A 21340-nucleotide genomic window follows, 5' to 3' on the forward strand; every position below is an offset into this window, starting at 1 on the left:
TTTAGTATTAATTTCACGAGAATTGATTTCCACTAAATATGCACAAAGAACTAAATTCCCCCTCCTCAACCAACAGGGTTCCCTACAAGACTGAACTTCTATCATCACTTCCTTTCTGAAAATGACCCACAACTACAGAGGGCCTCCGTTCTGAAACCCACTTATTAACCTCTAAGTACAGTAAAGACGACCACACTTCCCCCACCCTCAAAGACGAAAGGCAAAGGAAAGCAGGGAGGAGAAATAGAGAAGAAAAAGGCAACTACTGTCAAATTCCTCTGCAACATACACACATAAACTAAACAAAAAGCAAAGTCGACCTCTACTCTGCAAACTCAGAAGCCTCAAGTTTGGAGGCAGCTGGCCTGTCTAAGAACCACACTAACTTCCCATTAGTTGGGCATACCATCCGGGCAGGCAGCAGTGGATGGTCAGGTCCCACATCATCTATAGCCAAGTGTACAGCATCTGCTTTGTTTCCACCTGTCACCACCACAGCCACATTGGATGCCGAATTGATAACTGGCAAAGTAAAGGTAATCCTTTCAGGCGGGGGCTTGGGGGAATCAGTGATAAAAGTCACCCATTCATCTTTCTCATCAAGCACTGTGTGGTTTGGGAAGAGTGAGGCTATGTGCCCGTCTGGGCCCATACCAAGGAGGATTAGATCAAACTTCGGACAGTCACTGCTCTCGGACACACCGACCGTGCGGGTCTTAACCAGCTGCCGGAGGACAAACTCATACTCATTAGCAGCCTCCTCTGCTGACATGGAATCATTGATAGAGTAAACATGGCCAGGAACAACAGGAACCTGTCAATTTTACATATACAAGGAGTCAAGGATTACTTCAATAATGAATAGAAAGGCATAACCAAAATATTCTTTAGAGTGATGCATGATGATAGTGAAAGTTGAATTTATTTCGTTATTTATCGAGAAAACAAAAAAAGCTGTCAGATTTTAACTTCTTAATAGAAGATTTGGAATGAACATAAAATTAAATTTGCGAAAGCTTTCAATTATGTAACTTAATATTCCTCATAGCAGGTAAGTCAGACCTTCAGGTCCTTCACCTTCATGTTAAAATTTTGGCACTCGGATTCCCAAATTTATTATTATGTGGATGACACATGGATAAAAATGTAATCTAATGGGGTGTCCACCCCTTTAGAAATATTAGAAACATTTGTAGTAAGTAACCTGTTTTCATCTACAACAATATTTACTCAGATCAATTGGGGAACCTCAACCATTTTATTGGATTAGTTCACCTACTCTGCCACGTGAAGGAATCCTGTGGCCAATCTAGAACACTAATGTGATAAGAATACACTCTAGATCTGCCATCCGGTTGCTTTCAAGTCCAAACTACACCCCACTTTGTATTCTAAGTTTTTGCCAAATTCTGTTGGCCTTTAAAACTTTGTTTTTTATTTTGGAAATCTCCCATAAAGAACAACTTATTCTAAATATAAAGCAAAATTTTTGGGCCTGAAATTTACCCCACCAAAGGATGGAGACTGGAGAGAGGAACTCATGGGGTCCTTTTAGGCCCCAAAATATGTTTTTAATGTTCCAATGTGGAAGATTTTTGGGTCATCTAGGGAAGCTCAATTTGGTGATGGTTTTTATTAATTGTACATATATCTTAAAATCAAAGAAATTTTTGTGGTAGAACAAAAAACAAAGACCACAAACAATTGTCAAGAATAGAGAAAAAGAAGAAGAAAATGCAAAATAGAGGAACAAAAGTATACATACAGATATTTATGTGGTTCAGCTTATATCCTGCATCCACAGGCAAAGGAGGAGCAGAAATTCACTATAGAAAGCAGCAATAAAGAATCTTGCTCAACAGCTTATTGCGCAAGCCAAAGATTACATAAAAGAGAAAAGCCCCAACAAGTTAACATAAAATACTCAGGTCCGACCCATAGCCATAAGTTGATAATGGATCCAGTCCATATTGCCACGGGGGCTCCGTCCCTACACCCCATTGGGCCTAGCAGCCCAATCTCTCCATTTCCACCACAAACCACTATGAAAATTTGCCTTTGGGTTTTTCTCCACAAATGTGGGTTGGGACATGAAAGGTGCAACTCAATAGAAATATACCCTAACTAAAAAATAAAAGAAAAAATAGAGAAGATGAAAATTAATAGTTAAGAGCATGATATTCTAAACAACCATATTTAGAACAAGAAACTATGCCCAAAGCTGGCATAGACTCTACATAGAGCATTTCAGTAATATCTAAATTATAACTCTTGCTTTCTCAACCAAAATCTGAAAGGTTTTTCCTATAATACAATGTTATCATCCTTACAACATCTCAGAAGTTCTTAATGCACACAAGACACAACCCAGATAGACAAACAAAATTATAGCACCATATGCAACATTACATCATCTCTAAAATATTAGCCTTGCCTTATTTTGTCCTTATCCTATCTGACAAGCAATGAGGTAAGGCACCATGGTCCCCCCACCCTCCTAGGCCCTTATCACACCAACCTCATAGAAGAATCTGAAGAATAGGAAGAATGGCTCTTTTTTTTGCAATTATTGTATATACTGCTGTTAAATCAAATTAAAAATTGGATAATTTTTTCTTTGGGAACAAAACTTCGGATGAAATATTCCAGAAATACTTCCCATTTGCTTGTGTGAGGAAGAATGAAATAAAATGAGAAGTGATATGGACTTGAGACTGCTTTGATACAGAAAACTATAATATAATTAGCAAGAAGTAATGTATCTAGTATCTACATAATTAGGTTAGGAAGCATGTCTAAGGCACTCACTAAATGTAAACATCTGTTTTTGCAGAAAAGATCTTGCCTAGTTCAATTAGAGGAGATAATCAAATATTAAGAATTAAAAATTGACTAAAATTTTGAAGAAAATGTTCTAACTTCTGAGAGTAAGGATTTAAAGACATAAGAAACAGTAGCACTCTACCAAAGCATGTGTTAATAAATGTCAAAGCTTCCATCAAGAAAATGTTAAGTTCCTTAATCAGCTATACCTGCCAAAACACCCTGAAATGGATAGGGACAGAGATTAGCATTCCCAAATTCCAGGATGCCAGTACAGATAAGCTAGTATCTTTCTGATCCTGATTCTTAGTTTTGTACAACTACGTGATTCTTAAGCATTTTGGCATAGTAAAATGGTACAGATAAGCTTGCACCATTTTGTTAATGTTACAAAAAATCCAGAAGGTATTTCAATGAATCACCTAACAACAGTAGACATCCACAGAACTTTCATGTTTTCATTAGGCAAGGCCAGGAATGCCCATTATTTTTGCATTGTACTATACACCTCACTGAGACAAATTCTGTTTAGGAGGTTTTTATCCCCAGTTAAGCTCCCTTAATGGAGTCATTGGTAACTACCTCCAAGTTGTAAACCAAAATGGCCATCTTTTGGATAAATGTGGTTTGTGAAACATAAACATAAATGCATGCTACACTACTATGAGGCTTTGTGCTGACTGTATGTTTACATATGTTAGGATGAACAATAAAATATTCTTACAAGCTGCAGATGAGAATCAATAACAGAGGCCTACCAACAGAACACCTTAGTAAAGTCATAATTTGACTATGCCCTCAAAGGGATGAGACAAGAAATATGAGGTTCCCTGATAATTCTCATTTTTTTCTACAGAATGTTCCACTTCATACCAGAGTGATTGTGTTTCTAGACATCAGGAACCTATTACTTGATCAAATTCCATCTCACTGCATGTTGTATATTTTTAATCATGAGCCTGTCCATCCTCATTTTATGGAGAAATATCCTTAGAATTTTTCCATTTTCCATGCTTTTTTTCATGAATTCAATGCAGGAAAAACTAAATAATTAGAAGAGAAAGTGGATTCACTATAAGCATACCATATGATCATATTTCAAAGAACAGATGAAAATTATTTAGTAGAATACTCCCAGTAGATAAGTAACACCCCATCAGGGATCAATTTGAAATAGAAAGCAATTTTATTGTACTTGGTCAGTCAAAATTACAGACTTTTACTCTTTTCATAACACAAAAACTATGTTGCAAAACCAAGTGAAGATTGAATTCAAAGCTTCAAGGGACTGGAGATCTGGTATTAGCATAACAATAATAATGGACTTAGGAGTAGGGGCAGAGAGGCATTCAAAATCATATTATTCAATTTATAAGGCCAAAATATGCAGGAAGCTAACCAAGGTCTTTAGCTTCCTTTTCTTTGAAAAGGGAAAAATGGAAGAGGATAAATGAACACAGATTGCTTACCTTGGACAAAAGCCCATCCTTCGCTAGTTTATAGTTACTATCTGCATGGTTCTTTGCCACAACACGCTCATCAACCCAAAATATGTACCATTTGGCCCAATCCACAGTCTTGTTATATGGAGCTTCACATATCTTTCTGCCCCCAACAAGAAATTTTAGCCCCCCAAAATCACACTAACCAAACTAATTAAGGAATAACAGAATACAGAGGAAAACTCATACCCCATCAAGCTAATGAGAGAACCGCCAGATATGGCAATGGCAAAGAATCCCCTTTCTTTTACCGAAACCTCTGACAACTCAGCAATGTAGTCTGCCAAATCAGTGGCAAGCTCATCAACACTGTCGTGAATTCTCAGCTCTGCTCCATCTTTAGGACCACCAGAAAGTGCCATTCTTCTCAGAAAGACTACAATTTGAAAGATGAAACTGCAGCTAGGGAAATTAAGAAAAACAAAATTCCATTAACAAAGTTATACTAAAGATTGAATACCAAAAAATGCAAAGTGGTCAGTTTAAGCACGAGAAAAAAAAATCCTAAAAGAAAAAGAAATCAAACTCATCTTGAAGCAACTGGACTCTGGAAATCAAAAATTGTTAAGAAAACCTGGAAAGCCAAAGACCCGAAAACCATGGCTAGATTTGTAATACACAAATAAGAATTATCTGAATATATTAGAATCATAAAATTAACCAAGAGGAAGACAAAAGGAGAAAGTCCATTCTGCCAATTGAGAACATAGATATTGCCTATACCAAGAATTTGAACAATCCAGATTATCAGAGCATACAGATACTCAACAACATGAAAATAACATGATAGAAAGGGAAAGAGAAATCAATTCCCTGCAATTTAAGAATCAAGTAATGGAATTACAAAAAGAAAAAAAAAAAAAAAGTCTATAAACATATACAAAATAAATGTCTCCCTGCAACGCTGTAATAATAAAATAATGATCCTTGAAAAACATGGCCGACCAATTCAGCTGAAGAACAAAAAATATATAAAAGGATAAAAATATTCTCCAATCAACTTCGTATCTGTCATGAGAACAGATTTTACTATCCATAAAGAAAAACCCAGACATCAAATAATCTCAAGACAAGCCATTGCAGAGAAGCAAATAAGAACACAAAAAGACCCTTTAAAGTCTCTTGAAATCTAGGAACCCTCCAGCGAAGAAAACCGGAAAATAAAGAAAATAAAGAGGAAAAATGCTTACAAGAACTGAAACTGGTGGCAGAGAAAGTCGAAACTGGCGAAAATGGAAGATGGACATCTACAAATATAGTACAATGCTCTAATCCATTTAATGATTAAAATAAATTTACAAGAGCAAGATAAGAATTTACCTTCCACGTGCATCCCACGATGGTGACGAAACAAAACGCAAAGAAATCTCTCTTTCTCTCTCTCTCTCTTCATACACATACACACAAAGCAAACAGATAAAAACTACTACCACTACCCCCTTTTTCTGAAATGAATTCCCTCCCTCCTAGATCCTCTGCTTTAAATTCTCTTCTTCAATCAAACGTCGAGTGACAAATCAAACACAAGGAGAGAGAAAAATAAACAAGACAACAAGGAGAAAGAAATAACAGGTGGAAACCAAACAAAACGAAGCCCAATTCCCAAAAACCTTCAATTTCAGGAAAACAACAGTCTCATCAAACATTGGCCCAACACCTGTGCAAATCTTACGCTGACACATGTAAGAATGTGCTTTCATCTTTCAAACTCACACCCACCAGACTATTATATTCCAACGTGGTGGATTGTGGAAGTGGAACCGGAACCAGAGCTACCCAAATACATGTACGTCATAAATAGTTAAATACGACAAACAATTCGAAATTAAAAACAACCACTACGTCAAAACAGTTTGGTCAAATGAACAGCGACCCTCCTAAATACGCAATAATATATGTATATATAAAATATAACTCAAATATATTTTTTATTATTTAAGAAAAACTTGCCACGTGTCACATAACTGATGGGGATTAAAGAATTAGTTAGATTCCAAGCCATACTATACTAGTCTCCTTTTAGATCAACTATCTTATCTAAATGGGCCTAATCAGCATAAAAACCAATCTAGCTGTTTTTTTTTTTTTTTTCCTTCAATACAGTTGTTGTGTGTGAACACAATAAATTGTTGGTGTCATAGCACAAGGCAAATGAAACTTAAATGCTTACTTATTATAATTGCAAATGAAAGATTCTGTTTTGATGGACAGAGAAGGTTGTAAATTAGCATACAAAATGGAATTATACATTTACGCCCCCTTTGGCAATAATATGGCTGATAGTATGATGCAAGTAGATGAGTGTTGAGAGATTCAGGGACAGATATTTTCAGATAGAAGTTCTAATAGTGTTGCAACTGGGATCCTGATTCACAAGATTTATGGGATGGGCTCTTCAACTTTTCACATGTCTCATCTACAAAGGATTGACCATTGAATGAGTCTTAACTGCTCCCCTTCATACACAGGGACATAGATGCCTGGAAAAGTGTATATTCTGTTTAGCTTTAACAGTCATTATTCCTGAGATTGCCAATTGGCTAAGTTGGTAATGATCTATGGCTGATTATAGAGGGAACTTGGGATCAAACCCCACCTTCAAGGGTTGGGGGATTATTGATAAAAAAAGAAGAAAAGAAATATAATTGTTACATGGGTTTCCACTGTTTATATGAAAGGGAAAGATATCCTACATGAATATCAACCTGCCAACCACTTGATTTTTTTTTATTTTTAGTATAAATTAAATGGAGTTATTTTCTTCTTTTTGCTTTTAAGTTGAGAATTGCTTCTTGGTAAGTGAAGGGACAGTTTTCTCTTCCATCATTTAGCATTCTTTCTTCCACTATTCATATATGAAGAAAAAAGGCTTACCAGTAGGGTCAAGTATGGAGTTTCCCTAAATATTCCACCATGTTTTTCCACGTAGAGGGGTGGTGTGGCCAATCCAAGCAGTTCATATCAGCCATATCCCCCACTTTTGTTAGTTTTGACAAGTAATATCATTGACCATATATAAAAAAATTTAATATTTTAGTATGAAATTTGCATCAAGAGTAAGATTTATTTTGACTATGACCATTTTTGGGCTTAGATAGAGGTTTCATATAGTGAGAGGCATTGGACCATTTTAATCCCAAAGTCAATTTGCCACGTGGAAGATTTCTTTGCAACCATGGTGTTTGCGTTCCCATGTTGACTCTATATGAGCACCATATAGATTATTTGAATCTGGTGCACAAAAAATAAAAAAGAACAAATATATATTTGGTTGGGCAGATCTAACTTGAACGAAACAAGTTTATATCATATTTTGCATTTGGTAATGTGCACAAGAGTGTCGGCAGAAATGTTAAAAATATATTTATCTCATTATCTTTAATTGGAGGGCGTTCCAACTTCCAACTTCAGTCGCCTAATGGCACCTGCATGTTTTAAAACCATAATAAACTATCATGCAGTGTATTTTGTATCAAAACATCTCACTTTTTTGGTTCCCAATGTCATAATTAAGTTCAAAGTCATGACTTAAAGCACCACGGTACCAAATATTCACTTGATCGTTCTCTTTTGCTAAACAATCGATTTAGGGGAGAGGTATTCCATTTTCACCTGTGGCTAGGGCCGTCAATGGACCAGATTCAACCCAATTCGGTCTAATATGGACCAGGTCCAATCCAATCTGATAAATTTTTTGGACCATTAGGTCTGAACTGATCCAATTCAATAATGTCTTATTGGACCACCCAATTAATCTGTTCAAATTGGTCTTACTTTAGATTGGGTTCAACCCAAACCCAGTCCATTGACACCCCAACTCTTAAGTCTTATCTTCTGTCAATGGACTGGATATTGGTTCAATACAACTCAATCTAATACTAATCCCTTACAGATGAACCAGATCCAATACAACCCAATAAATACTTTGGACTATTAAATGTGGATTAGTCCAACTCAATGTCTTATTGAACTGTCCAATTGGTTCAAATTGATTCCAGTGAGGCAGGTCAAATCCAAATCCAGTCCATCTTTTGATGAACCAACACCTCCTAAAAGTCAATCTAATTGGCAGTTCCAAAGCATTATTCCATTTGAATGATTTTATTCATGGTCATCATGGATTGAATTATAAGTTGATGGGCAAAAGGCATGAGGTCAAATAGTGATGGGAAATTTCTTCACCGTGTCATTTATGTTGTATGTGGAAGATATATTAGATTAATGAACACAAAGTTTTATTTTTCAATTTCACCAAATCTTCTTTATCACTTTCCCAACGTCATTATTCTCCTATGTCTCTCCTAAACCACCTAACTTTCTCTTTCTACACTTTTTAAATGCTTTCCGGTATTATCTTACACTTTACTAGTTTAATTAATTATCCACCCACTTCATGCTTTAAGCACCTATGTTTCCCCTCCACTAAGAGGACTTGTAATGTGTATGACCACACATGTAAAATAACTTTATCTCACAATGCACTCTTTTATAGGGGTGTTCACGGTTCAGTTAATTGAACTATGGCACTTTTTTGTAAATTAAATCGGTGGTATCAATTTTTTCAATTCTTCAAACTGAAATCGAATCGATACCACCGGTTAACCGGCCATTGGTTTCGGTTCTTCGATTTTTTATATTTATAATATATTATACAAATATATGTATAATATTATATAATAAATAATAAATGATATATAATATATTATAAATATTTGAAATATATATTTTTTATATATAATATATTTATAATTAGGTCATTATAAATATGATATAAGTACATTCTTATATATATAATGAATACATATTTATATATAATACATGGAAAATATATGACATATATTAAAAATATATATATACCGGTTAACTATCGAGTTTTTTGTAGGTTAACCGAAAAAAGAAAGGTCCTTTGATCTTTCAAAAATCCCGAACCAATAAGTTCAGTTAACCACATTTTTTGGTTCGGTTTTTTCAGTTCAGTTTGATTTGGTTTTTTGGTTTTTAGGTTTTTTATGGACACCCCTACTCTTTGATGGGCCCTATCATACCGTACCTTAGTGTAGTCAAGGTTCAAAGTATCAATACGTATTAGTGTGTATTGTACAATATGTATCAATTTTTGAACCCATCAAAGCATTAAATACAGGAAATTAGGATAAATGGCCACTTTTGAAGGGTAATACATTTTTTCTAGGGATGTTTCGGCTCAAATCTTGAAAACAAAAAATTAAAGATTCAATTGAAATGTATCACCCCTTTGAAATGTGCCATCTACAATTTTTGTGTATCGTGTGTATCAATACTTTGAACCTTGAGTTTAATATTGTGGATTTCCTAGTCAATATTAGGGGTGTCCACTATTCGGTTAACCGAATCATGACACTTTTTTGTAAACCAAACCAGTGGTACCGGTTTTTCCAATTCTCCAAACCAAAACCGAACCAGTACCACCAATTAACCGGTTCGCTGGTTTGGTTCTTCGGCTCTTCAATTTTTTATATTTATAATAATATTATACAAATATATGTATAATATATAATAAATAATAAATTATATATAATATATTATAAATATTTGAAAAATATATAATATATATAATATATTTATAAATAGGTCATTATAAATATAATATAAGTATATGTTTATACATATATATATAGTGAATATATATTTAGATATAATACATAGAAAATATATGACATATTAAAAATATACATAAAAAGATATATACCGGTCGATTTGGTTAATTGTCGATTTTTTTGTAGGTTAATAAAAAATCAAACCGGTCTTTCGATTTTTCAAAAATCCCGAATTGATCGATTCGATTAACTGCATTTTTCAATTCGATTCGATTTTTCATTTTTTCGGTTTTTTATGAACACCCCTAGTCAATATACTGCTACAAATTTCTCATTATCAAGTGCCATAGCTGCAAAGGTCTCTAGAATGCCACATACATGATGGTGGGCATCAGTGTTGAAGCGTATTCTCATCATATACCCTTCATTTTATTCTTGTTGGTATAGCTATTCGATGTTGTCATTTCCACTCCTCCGTATGAACCAATTTTATATAATCAAGCTGTCTCGTCACCCATCATTTTCTAGATAATTTTCTCCAACCTCCACTAGATGAAGTGATGATCATATTACAAGAATTATGGAATCTCTTCCTTGTAGATGAATAGAAACAGTGAGTCTAAAGAAGAGGTTAAAGTGAAAGGTAAAGCAACAAATCAGTGCACCACGCATCTCAGTAATCAAAGTCTCCCTGTCCCACTTTTAGACTTTGAGAGGAATCTGGCATTGACAAAGTTTTACAGGGTTGATGGGGGCTCAATATTTTTATCCCTCCTTTTATTGAGAGGACATGAACCATGATTGCTTTCTAAACTGACACCTCCTCCCTTGTTATCCACCTTTGACAAAAATGTTATTTTGACTGTGAACTCAAATTTTACCTCCAAATTCAACAATTTTATTAGTACACTTCTTAATTTTAATGCACTAAACAGTACTAATTTTGCAGTTAAAAACTCAATGTTCATGTAGGCATTTTAACAAAAGGAGATAAGTCCCTAAAATAAGAAATGACAAATAAAGTCATAAAGGGATGAGATGGGTTGTCTCAAGAACCCAATAGATTCACCTCTTTACCATATTGCCCTCTCTCTCTCTCTCTCTCTCTCTCTCTCTCACTTGGGTAAATCATATCTAATACACATCAGGAAGGCTTGAAACATCTTTGGTTAGGGTTGCAACTTGGGCAGGCTCAGGTTGGGAGCTATGAGACCAAGCCAAAAACCAGGGCTTGGTGCAGTGTAAATTGTTCAAATTAGTCCTATGGTTATCCGACCCGAAGGGAGGGACAAATTGGGATATGAAGTTTGGAATCGCCACCTTAATTTTTTGAATTAGGAATTTAGGAAAATCCAAAAATTTTCAAGAAAAACATTTTATTTTCTTGGTGATTCATTGCCCAATGGGAATAAGATTTTTAGGGTCTGGGACCAAGGTACGGTATAGGAAGGTGTTAGGCACCCCACACATGCCCAGTTGAACTGGCCTCTACTTCACCGATGTTCCAAGAAGGATTTAATAATTTTTTGAGCTATCCATGCATGGTTGATAAAATAACAACTTAACATTGCAATTTAACAACCAACACTACAAATTAAGCTAAGAAAAAAAAGAAGCAACGGCAATAGAAAATGGATAAGCAATTTATTAAAGAGCAAGACATAACAATTAAAAGTTTCAACCTAAAAAAGTAAGTGCTTGATGGTATGTTGACATGAAGTTGGAACTCAATGTGTATTTACGTAAAGGCAATATAAACTAAATGCAAGAGATGAGATGTGTAAGATTTGAAGGAGAGATATGAACTTTTGAAATGCATAACCAGCCAAGAAGAAAGTTGAGTGAAAACTAGTTTAATCTATGATCTAATAAAAAGAACCAACTTACCTAAGAATGAAAATGATAAAAATGTTTGACTTAGATGGGTGTCATGAATTAATCAATATCGTAGAAATGATATGTCAAATTCTAGAATTCAAGTGGGTCCTACTAAGACATGTGATTGCACTATGCAGGATGGCTAAAAGAAACATACGACATCTAAAATTATTTTATTTAAAAGTTAAATGCATTCCTAGATAAGATGCTAATGACAAGAGCATAAAAATTGTAATGTGAAGTACAAAAGAAAAAAAAAAAAAAGAAAAAAACTGAGAGAAATAGCTGAACTAACGCATGAATATGGTCTAATCCGATGAATGCTAGCACTATTCATTAATTCTAATACTAATGGTTGATATGTGAAATACATATATTTTTATCACTTTAATGTATGCCTATAAATTAATGCATGAATTTAAATTAAAAAAATAAAACGTTGAGAAAAAGCTAAAACAAGTCTGAAATGTAACCCTACTAACTAATGCATGATCAATCCTAATAATTCTAACTACAGTAACATGCGAGATTAAGTAAAAATAAGAAATGTAGTAGGACTAGATGGATCGATTACTAAGTAAAAAAACAAGGAAAAGGTAATACTAATTTTACTTAGAAAATAATATTTTATCTTTCGGATGGTTGATATAATAAATAAAAACAAGAAAAGAAAACTACAAAGTTAAAGGGTAAAAAAAAACGAAGAAAAATCCTAAATTTTTAGTAAAGGATAGTCAATTAAAAATGATAGGGACGTGAACATGCCTATGTTCTGGTTGTCGCCTCTACATCTTGAGAAATTCGACTCCCTGAAACTCTTTGGATTGAAGATGAATTTACCGTGATTTAGGAGGTCAAATATGTTGCATATGTAGCCGTAGAAACATGCTGGATGACTGTAATGCTTCAAAAAGGCTTCCTACTTCTCTTGAATTGAGGCATAACCCAAGGGTGTTTTTTGGCTTTAAACTATAGGGATGATAGAGAGTGAGTGGGGAGGTTTTGGGACATGGGTAATATTTGTGGGAGTTGAACTCTTTCCCTAAGCTATCTTGTTTTAGGTTAGATTGTGTGTCTAGGATGTGAGAAAGGGGTGGTAATTATAGATTTTTTGAGAGGGGAATGGAGGGCTGAGATGGGTGATAAGGGAGATCAATGGCTGATGTTTAAATGGTTTTTTGAGGGAGATTGATTGAAAGAATGGGCTATCAAGACAGTTTTGTGAGAGATTCTCTCAATCAATTAAGACAAATAGTGAAAGATTTTACCAATTTACCTAAACTTGGCATTCCAAGTTTAAGTGATTGGCTTGATTAATTGGAAGGCTTGATTGATTGGAAGCTATAGCTGGTCAAATCTTAGATTTTTAAGATGTTTCTAGAGGCTGAGGGAAAGTTTGGGTCGTGGAATGCCCTAGGTTCGAAGTTATTGTGAAGAGGATTCTAAACGGATGGTCTAAATCGAGTCTAACTTTGGGTCTCAAGATGAAGGGGTTAACGGTGTTAGAATTGGACGATCTTGGTACCATTGGACTCGGAATTTCGAGCTCTATTCATTTATAAGGTTGGATTCAGATTTTATGGGGGTTAGGATTTAGGATCAGAAATTATCCCAATCAGATGATTAGAATCGGTTCCTGTTTCGGGTCTTGAGATGAAGGGGTAAGCGGTATCGGATTCGAGTGATCTCGGTGTTGCTAGATTTGGATTTTTGGGCTCTACGTACCTATGATAATAGATTTTGGATTTGATATTAAATGAGGTTTATGATCAAAATGACTCTGACCGGACGACCGAAATCGGTTCTGGCTTCAGGTCTTAGGATGATGGGGTAAATGGTGTCGGACTTGGGTGATCTTGGTGTTGTTGGATTTGGAATTTTTGGCTCTACGTACCTATGGCCAAGGATTTTGGATTTGATGTGAAATGAGAATTATGATAAAAATGACTTTGATCAGACGATCGAAATCGGTTATGGCTTCGGGTCTTAGGATGATGGAGTAAACAGTGTCGGACTCATGTCATCTTGGTGTCATTGGATTTGGATTTTTGGGCTCTACGTACCTATGGTCTAGGATTTTGGATTTGATGTAAAATGAGGATTATGATTTAAATGATTCCGATCGGACGATCGGAACCGATTCTGACTTCAGGTCTTAGGATGATGGGGTAAACGATATCGGACTCGAGTGATCTTAATGTCGTTGGATTCAGATTTTGGGGCTCTACGTACCTATGGTCTCGGATTTTGGATTTGATGTAAAATGAAGATTGGGATCAAAATGACTTTGATCAGACGATCGGAATCGGTTCCGGCTTCGGGTCTCAGGATGAATGGATAAATGGTATTAGATTTTGGTGATCTTGGTGTTGTTGGATTTGGATTTTCAGACTCTATGTACTTATAATTTTAGCTCCTTGAGGCCCCAACTTTTATTAAATTCCAAAAATACCCCCAGATCCCATTTCCCACTCCTAAAATTACGAATTAATTAAAATATCAATGAACCTGCTCATAAAGACACCGGATTTCCTATCCACAAGACTGGACCCACAAAACACTACATCCAAACATCGTATACTTGTAGTAGGTGAGATGTGTGATTGCCGTGTATTATGGTAGAGTCCTGTGGGCAGGAAATCCGGACTGGTGTAAGTTCTTCGAACCAGTTACCAATCTGCACCCGTAATGGTGGTAGGAGTGCCACTTTCAATCCAAATTACGGGTTTGTTTGGTTTACAGTCTGAATCGGAATCGAAATTTTTGAAAATCGAAATTTAAATAGTCTATTATTATAGTCTGTTTGGTTTAAATAAGAATAGAAATAGAATTTGGAATCCGCAAAAATTAAACTTCATTCCTAAAGGAGAGGCAAAGAATGACCATTTTGTCAAATGGGGGAATGCCATTCCAAGAAGAATGAAAATGGGATTCTGATTCTCCCCAATTAGACAGTTATAGTCAGAATAACCCAGTTCCAAACCCTTATACCCATGAACCAAACGGGGCCTACGTTTATTTTCCATTTAACATTCAAAACTTTCACTCGGGAAAATATGTTTTTACAATAAAATTAATGAGGGAAATGGTCTCAACAAGTTGTTGAGGTTAGAGCAAGTTGACTTTGTTTGCACTGGTACTTTGTTTGGACTACCAATGGAAACCTTCATCCTAATACATTATTGAGCAAAGAACTCGAATCTTAGGATTAAATAAAAATAGAAACTCTAACTTGCTTAGGATCATGCAAAATGGTTTTTATCTGATATTATATTGGGAAATTTCTTAAAATACCCTTATGGTTTAGTGAATTGACTAAGTATACTTACTATTTGAAAATTATCTAATGGTATCTCTATTGTTTCTAACAATTGACTAACACTTTCCTTACCATTGATGTTCTGTCATATATTGTTCACATGTGCCATCATGTGATTGTTATACTTTCAAAATTTCCCAATTTACCCTTTTATGTTCAAAAATGCCCTCATTTGGGAGAGGCAATTTTGTCTAAGTACATTTTATGATTTCACTTATACCTGGCAAAAAGTTGACCCAACCCAACCTGAAAAAACAGGGTTAGGGTCTCATATTTAGCTACCCAAACGTAAAAATGACCCAACCCGACGTAACCCGAAAAAATTGGGTTGGGTTATGGGTCAACCCGCCGACCCGATTGTCAAGCCTAATTTGGATTATTTATGCATTGTTAGAAGTTTCCACTCTTTAATTTTTTCTATTTAGTCTTTACTTTTTATTGTTTACTCTTTAAATGGTTAAATGTTCAAGTTTCTTTATTTTATATTTGGAATTTTAAGGTTAATTCTTTTAATTTTGACATTTTTCATGTAAATTTTCTTTATTTTTCTAAATTTCAATTATTTTTTTAGATGACCCGAATTGACCCATGGGTCAACCCTAACCCGAACATTTAGGGTTAGGATCTAGCATTTGAAAACCCAACCCGACCCGAAATCAACCCCAAGTACCTTAATGCAACCCAAACCCAACCCACCCAACCCAATTGCGAGATCTAATTTTACTGGTATCAACTCAAGAGGGAGAGAGCAGAGTCAAAGTTGGTTATTTCCGGCACCCGCACCATCATCTGCATACCAGACCCAGTGAAGCTACCAATTGAACAAGACAGCCATGGCAATCAGATGATGATTGCCTTTTGGCTGGCGTATCACCACTACAAATGATGACAACCTTGTTCAACTTCAAAAATTTCACCACCAGCGTGTCTCCCCTGCAAGTGAAAGACATGATTCTTCCTGGCTCCTTCACCAGATGTTAGTTCTCCTCCAGTTGAGGTTGTCCTACTTCAGCTTGTCCTACTCTCCGATGAAGACAGGTAGAAAAACCTTGAGCAAAGACAAGGCTCCGCCTATGCATGGAGGGAGCCTCAGACAGAACCACCATCACGACCACCACCACCTCCGTCTACGCAAAGACAAGGCTCAAACTAAAATATGGAGCCTGATTTGATGTGGGCGAAGAAACGGGAGCCTAATCTGGTGGCAGATCGTCCAATGACCTTCGAACTAAAATCTAGAGCCCGATCTAATGTGGGCAAAGAAACAAGAGCTTGATCTGATGGTGGATCATCCAACGACCTTCGAACTGAAATCTGGAGCCTGATCTGATGTGGGCGAAGAAACAATAGCCTAATGTAATGGTAGAGTGCAGAGATTGGAAGGTCTTTGGATAGTAATCCATCGAATCTAGCTTCAACGGTTGTTGGCTAATGATCTCTTCTTGGCTAAGGTCACCATGATTGGATCTGGCTTCAACAGTTGTTGGCTGATGATGTCTTCTTGGCTAATGTCACCATGACCTTAAATAAAAAAATATATTGTTTCTCACCAAAGCTCCACCGTTCGGAAGTTGCAGCGGTCGCTGTCGCCTATGACGACAATGGTGCCCGGTCTCTACTTTCGGGCATTCTAATCAATTGAGTGAACCCGCACATATGTGTCAAAATAAGGGACAAAAAGGTAAATTTATCTTTCAGTCTTAAGTTTGGGTTAAAGGATAAAACAGACATTTCAGTCATTCTATCCATGTTTAATGACACTCGTGTAAGACTTGGTCAAACGTCCGAAACAATAAGGGTAACATTAGACAATTTTCAAATAGTAGGGGTACACTTAGTCAATATGCTAAACCATAAGGGTAGTTTAAGAAATTTACCCTATTATATACCACTAATTCATAAGATGTGACAAAAATTTAGTGCCTTCCATGACCTTGAATTCAAATCTATATATCCTTTTGTTGTTTATTGTTTATAAATTAATATTTTTTTTTGTAATAAATTAGTCAAGCTTAGCTTAGGAAGAGTGCAAATACGAGATTTAGAAATGCCAATAGAAGGTTCTGCATCGAACATATTTGTATTTACACTATTCCCAAGCTGAGTGCAAATACAATTTGGTAAGAGGAATACAATATAAATATAGAATGCAAAACCTTATATTTTGTATTATTTTGTGTGTGTGTGTGTGTGTAAAGATAGATAGAGAGAGAGAGAGAGAGAGAAAGAGAAAATGAGGACATTTATTCTTTTAATGAAATACTTTTGACTAATATCATTGAGGGTTTATCTGAGGGATGGCCCTGAATCACACCCCTTTAATCATTAGGAGAAGCTTCATCCTATAATGAAAATGGATTAACGGGAAATGCAGTAAGATATATCTAGTATATATAAAACGATTTAATTTGAAACTTGAACAAGAATCTGATACCAACTTTTACCTGCTACACATGGAACATCTTAGCCAAGTATGAAAATCTCAAAGGAATTTCACTGTTTAGCTGCTAATTATAATTATAAAACCTTGAAAGGATTCAAAAGGATGGGTTTCATTTGAATGAGTATGTTTGTATCTTTAGGGGATCTCTGTCCCAAGTCTCAAAAATAGAAACCACAGTAAAATCTCAGCCAATTAGGGCTCCCCCACCATCTACCAAAGAAAAAAGCTCTTCTCACATTGTTTCATTTGAATGAGTATGTTTGTATCTTTAGGGGGTCTCCGTCCCAAGTCTCAAAGATAGAAACCACAGTAAAATTTCAACCAATTAGGGCTCCCCTATTATCTACCAAAGATAAAAGCTCTTCTCACGTTGTTTAGTATAGGCAAGCTATAGACATACCGTGTGTCCACCAAAATCATACTACATGCATGGGCTCTATATCTAGTTCTGAACAAAATCAATGGCCTTTGTGGATTCCTATTTACACCATATTAGGCAACATGGAAAAAACATTAAAAGCATTTTCTAATACTCATGACTCGAGGGGAGGAGGGAAAAATTTGAAAACACAAGGAATCTTCAATTAGATTAAAGTTGGTTTTAGGGATTGATTCGATAGGACACAGTGAGGATCTATTGACAGCATTATAGCTCTCCTAGAAACCCAGATAAATATTCTGATGCAATTAGTGCTCGTTCATGGCCCTCAATATTTCTTGAGTTTTAATTAAGGTTGGGCTATTTTTTGTCTAAGTTAAGTTGAGTTGTTAACTTGTGACCTTCAAACCCATCACCAACGTTGTTGTGGAAACTACTAATTGATTTAATTTATGTTGATGGAGATAGAGTAACACAGGAATGGAAAAGTGTGTTTTGTATTAGAGATAGGAGTTAATATATATATATACACACATTTGTGGTGTCGATTTAATAAAGAATACAAAGAGATAAAGAAAAAAAGTATACAACAAAAAGATAATGGTTATCCTTTGCTATTGAACAGAATGATAGTGATTATCTTCATCTATTACTGAGTTGTATAGCTGGTGTGGCTTCCTTAACACCCCACACCCCCCTCCCCGCGCAAGCTGACAAGTCATTTGAACATGATAAGCTTGAGCTTTAGGTCATGAAAGCGTCCGGAGGGAAGCGGTTTGGTCAAAATATTTGCAGCTTGATCCATGTTAGGGAGGAAGTGAACCATTAGCCACCTTCTCATGAATAAAGTGAATGTCCAACTAACTCTATGTGCTTAGTGCGAGAGTGAAGCACTAGATTGGAAGCAAGATATTTGGCACTCAGATTATCATACCATAAAACAGAAGGAGAGGAAGGTTTCTAACCCAATTCAGTAAGTAACATGTGCAACCACAAGAATTCAGCAATGGTGGAGGCGAGGCTACAATACTCAGATTCCGTTCTAGACTGGAATATGGTATTCTATTTGCGAGAACTCCATGTAATCAAATTGCTACCAAGATAGATGCAAAATCCTCCTTGAGAATGCATGTCCACTAGGAAACTAGCCCAATCGACATCTGAGAAAGCCTCAAGTGTGAGGGACTGAGAGGGACATAGAAGAAGTCCATGATCTAAGGTGTTTTTGAGGGATTGCAAAATCCATTTGACAGCTGACCAATGAACATCAGTAGGAGATTGCGTAAACTGACATACTTTATTAACCAAGAAGCATATTTTAGGATGTATAAGAGTGAGATATTGAAGAGCAATTACCACACTCCAATACATCGATGGATCATCAAGAGGAGATCTAAATGTAGAATCTAGCCGTGTAGAGGCATCCATGGGAGTACTAATGGGTTTGGCCTCATGCATTTTGGTGCGAGTGAGAAGATCAATAATATATTTCTTTTGAGACAAATGAATACCATTGGCATCACACTGCATTTCAAGACCCAAGAAATAATGGGCTGGCCCAAGATCTCGAATAGCAAAAGCTAAAGAGAGTTGTTGGACTAGAGATTTAATAACAGTGGAGAAAGAGCCTGTGATGATAATATCATCCACATAAATGAGAATGAAGATAACTTCAACGTTGCGACATCGTATGAAGAGAGAACAATCTGCATGAGATTCAATGAAGCCAAGAGAGAGAAGAAAATCCTTAAGCTGAGTAAACCAAACTCTAGGAACCTGTTTAAGGTCGTAAACAGACTAGTTTAACTTGCATACATAATGGGGATGATGAAGATCCTCAAATCCAATAGGTTGACTCATGTACACCTCCTGAGGAGGTAAAGGTGATCTGAAGATTTCTAGAAGCCATGGACGTTTGTCACAATGTTGGCTTTCATACCAAGATAGAGTAACACATGAATGGAAAAGTGTGTTTTATATTAGAGATACGAGTTTATATATAGTTGTGGTGTCGATCTGATAAAGATTACAAAGAGATAAACAAAAAACAGTTTACAAGAGAAAGATAATAATTTTCCTTAGCTATTGAACATAGTGATAGGGCTTATCTTCATCTAATATCGAGCTATATAGATGACATGGCTTCCCTAACAGATGGAGATGTGTAGGGGTGAGCAAGAAAAACCGAACCAATGAGATTGAATTGAAAATCTGGTTAACCGAATTGATAGGTTTGGTTTTGGTTCAAGATTTTAAAAAAATCAAAGGTATCAATTTGGTTTTGATTAACCACTATAGAAAACCGACAGTTAACCGAATTGATCGATATGCATATATTTCTACATATTATATGTATATTTATGTATACTATATATTTTTTATATATAGTTTATATTTTCTAGATATTATAAATTAACAAATATGCATTATATATATTTATAATATATAATGTATTATTTATTATTTAAAATATAATATGTTATATATATTTTTAGTTTTTTATTATATATTTTATAATATATACTATAAATATACAAAAACTAACAAACAAAACCGACCAACCAGTTAATCGATCAACTTTGGTTCAATTCCAATTACCAGTTTTCTAAAAACTAATAGTATTAGTTCAATTTCAAAAATATGCTCACAATTTGGTTAACCGAAGATGTACTATAGTGGCAACCTCTTCACTATTACCCCATGCATGTTATCCTCAACTTCTGTGATAATATGAGACATGGAGTGGTGCATTGCCAAGTCTCTCATGGCCTATCTAGTTTGTCAATAAGATATGAAACACCCTTTAATGGACATATCAAAGATTTTGAGGTTGAGGTCATGACTCATGTTTGTGGACGATGGACTGAAGTAACCAATTTTACTACGATCAATAGTCATCTTTCATAATCAACAGAGTTGGATAAAAACAACAGATCACAGTGATGGTCATTAAATGTTGGCTCTCATAACCAACATATGGATTTTGGGGCAAAGTTGGATTACCTGGGTCATGAGATGTGTGGCCTCGGTATCCTACCAAATTCTAATTAATGGCTCTTCCTTGAAGAAAATTTGGCCACAAAGAGGGCTAAGATAAGGGAATCCTCTCTTCCCTTATTTATTCCTATTATGCTCTAATGTGTTTTGCTCTTTATTAAATGGCTTAGTTAGAGCTAAAAGGCTTTCTGGTGTCAAGATTTGCAGGTAAGCTCCAATCATCTCTCATTTGTTTTTTACAGATGATAGCTACGTCTTTGCTAAGGCTGATTTGGAAGAAGGAAGATCATTATTTGAGGTTATTTCCTCCTATGAGAAAGCCTCTGGCCAACAGGTGAACTACTCAAAATCCAAAGTCTTCTTTAGTCCCAACATGCATCATAGACCTAAAAGGTTGGTGGAAAATAGGCTTCATGTTAGAAA

The 21340-nt window shown here is 35.5% G+C and overlaps 1 protein-coding gene across 4 annotated transcripts; it reads right to left on the bottom strand.

Moving 5' to 3' along the window:
* Positions 1-6023, bottom strand: LOC148863349 (putative 6-phosphogluconolactonase 2). Of its 4 annotated transcripts, none has more exons than XM_088975349.1 (4): positions 5646-6023; positions 4515-4721; positions 4293-4428; positions 1-814 (listed from the first exon to the last, which is right to left on the bottom strand). In XM_088975349.1, the coding sequence occupies exons 2-4, from the start codon at positions 4685-4687 to the stop codon at positions 323-325; spliced, it is 801 nt and encodes a 266-aa protein (XP_088831475.1). In that variant the 5' UTR covers positions 4688-4721; positions 5646-6023; the 3' UTR covers positions 1-322. The 4 variants fall into 4 exon arrangements, with proteins under 4 accessions (XP_088831475.1, XP_088831476.1, XP_088831478.1 ...); XM_088975350.1 differs by having other exon boundaries at positions 4515-4727; positions 5646-5930; XM_088975352.1 differs by lacking the exon at positions 5646-6023 and adding an exon at positions 5516-5635 and having other exon boundaries at positions 4515-4727.
* Positions 6024-21340: the final 15317 nt, after the last annotated feature.

Source organism: Nelumbo lutea, chromosome 3, assembly GCF_056320005.1.
Source record: "Nelumbo lutea isolate HS-2025 chromosome 3, American lotus-T2T, whole genome shotgun sequence".
Classification (NCBI taxonomy): domain Eukaryota; kingdom Viridiplantae; phylum Streptophyta; class Magnoliopsida; order Proteales; family Nelumbonaceae; genus Nelumbo; species Nelumbo lutea.

What these genes read in the sequence shown, in the direction of transcription:
- LOC148863349 (XM_088975349.1), bottom strand. Translation starts at nt 4,687, where the DNA reads ATGGCACTTTCTGGTGGTCCTAAAGATGGAGCAGAGCTGAGAATTCAC. An exon ending in TCTCTCATTAGCTTGATGGG is followed by an intron (nt 4,429 to 4,514) that starts GTATGAGTTTTC and finishes TGTTGGGGGCAG; the next exon opens with AAAGATATGTGAAGCTCCAT. An exon ending in AGGATGGGCTTTTGTCCAAG is followed by an intron (nt 815 to 4,292) that starts GTAAGCAATCTG and finishes TAAAATTGACAG; the next exon opens with GTTCCTGTTGTTCCTGGCCA.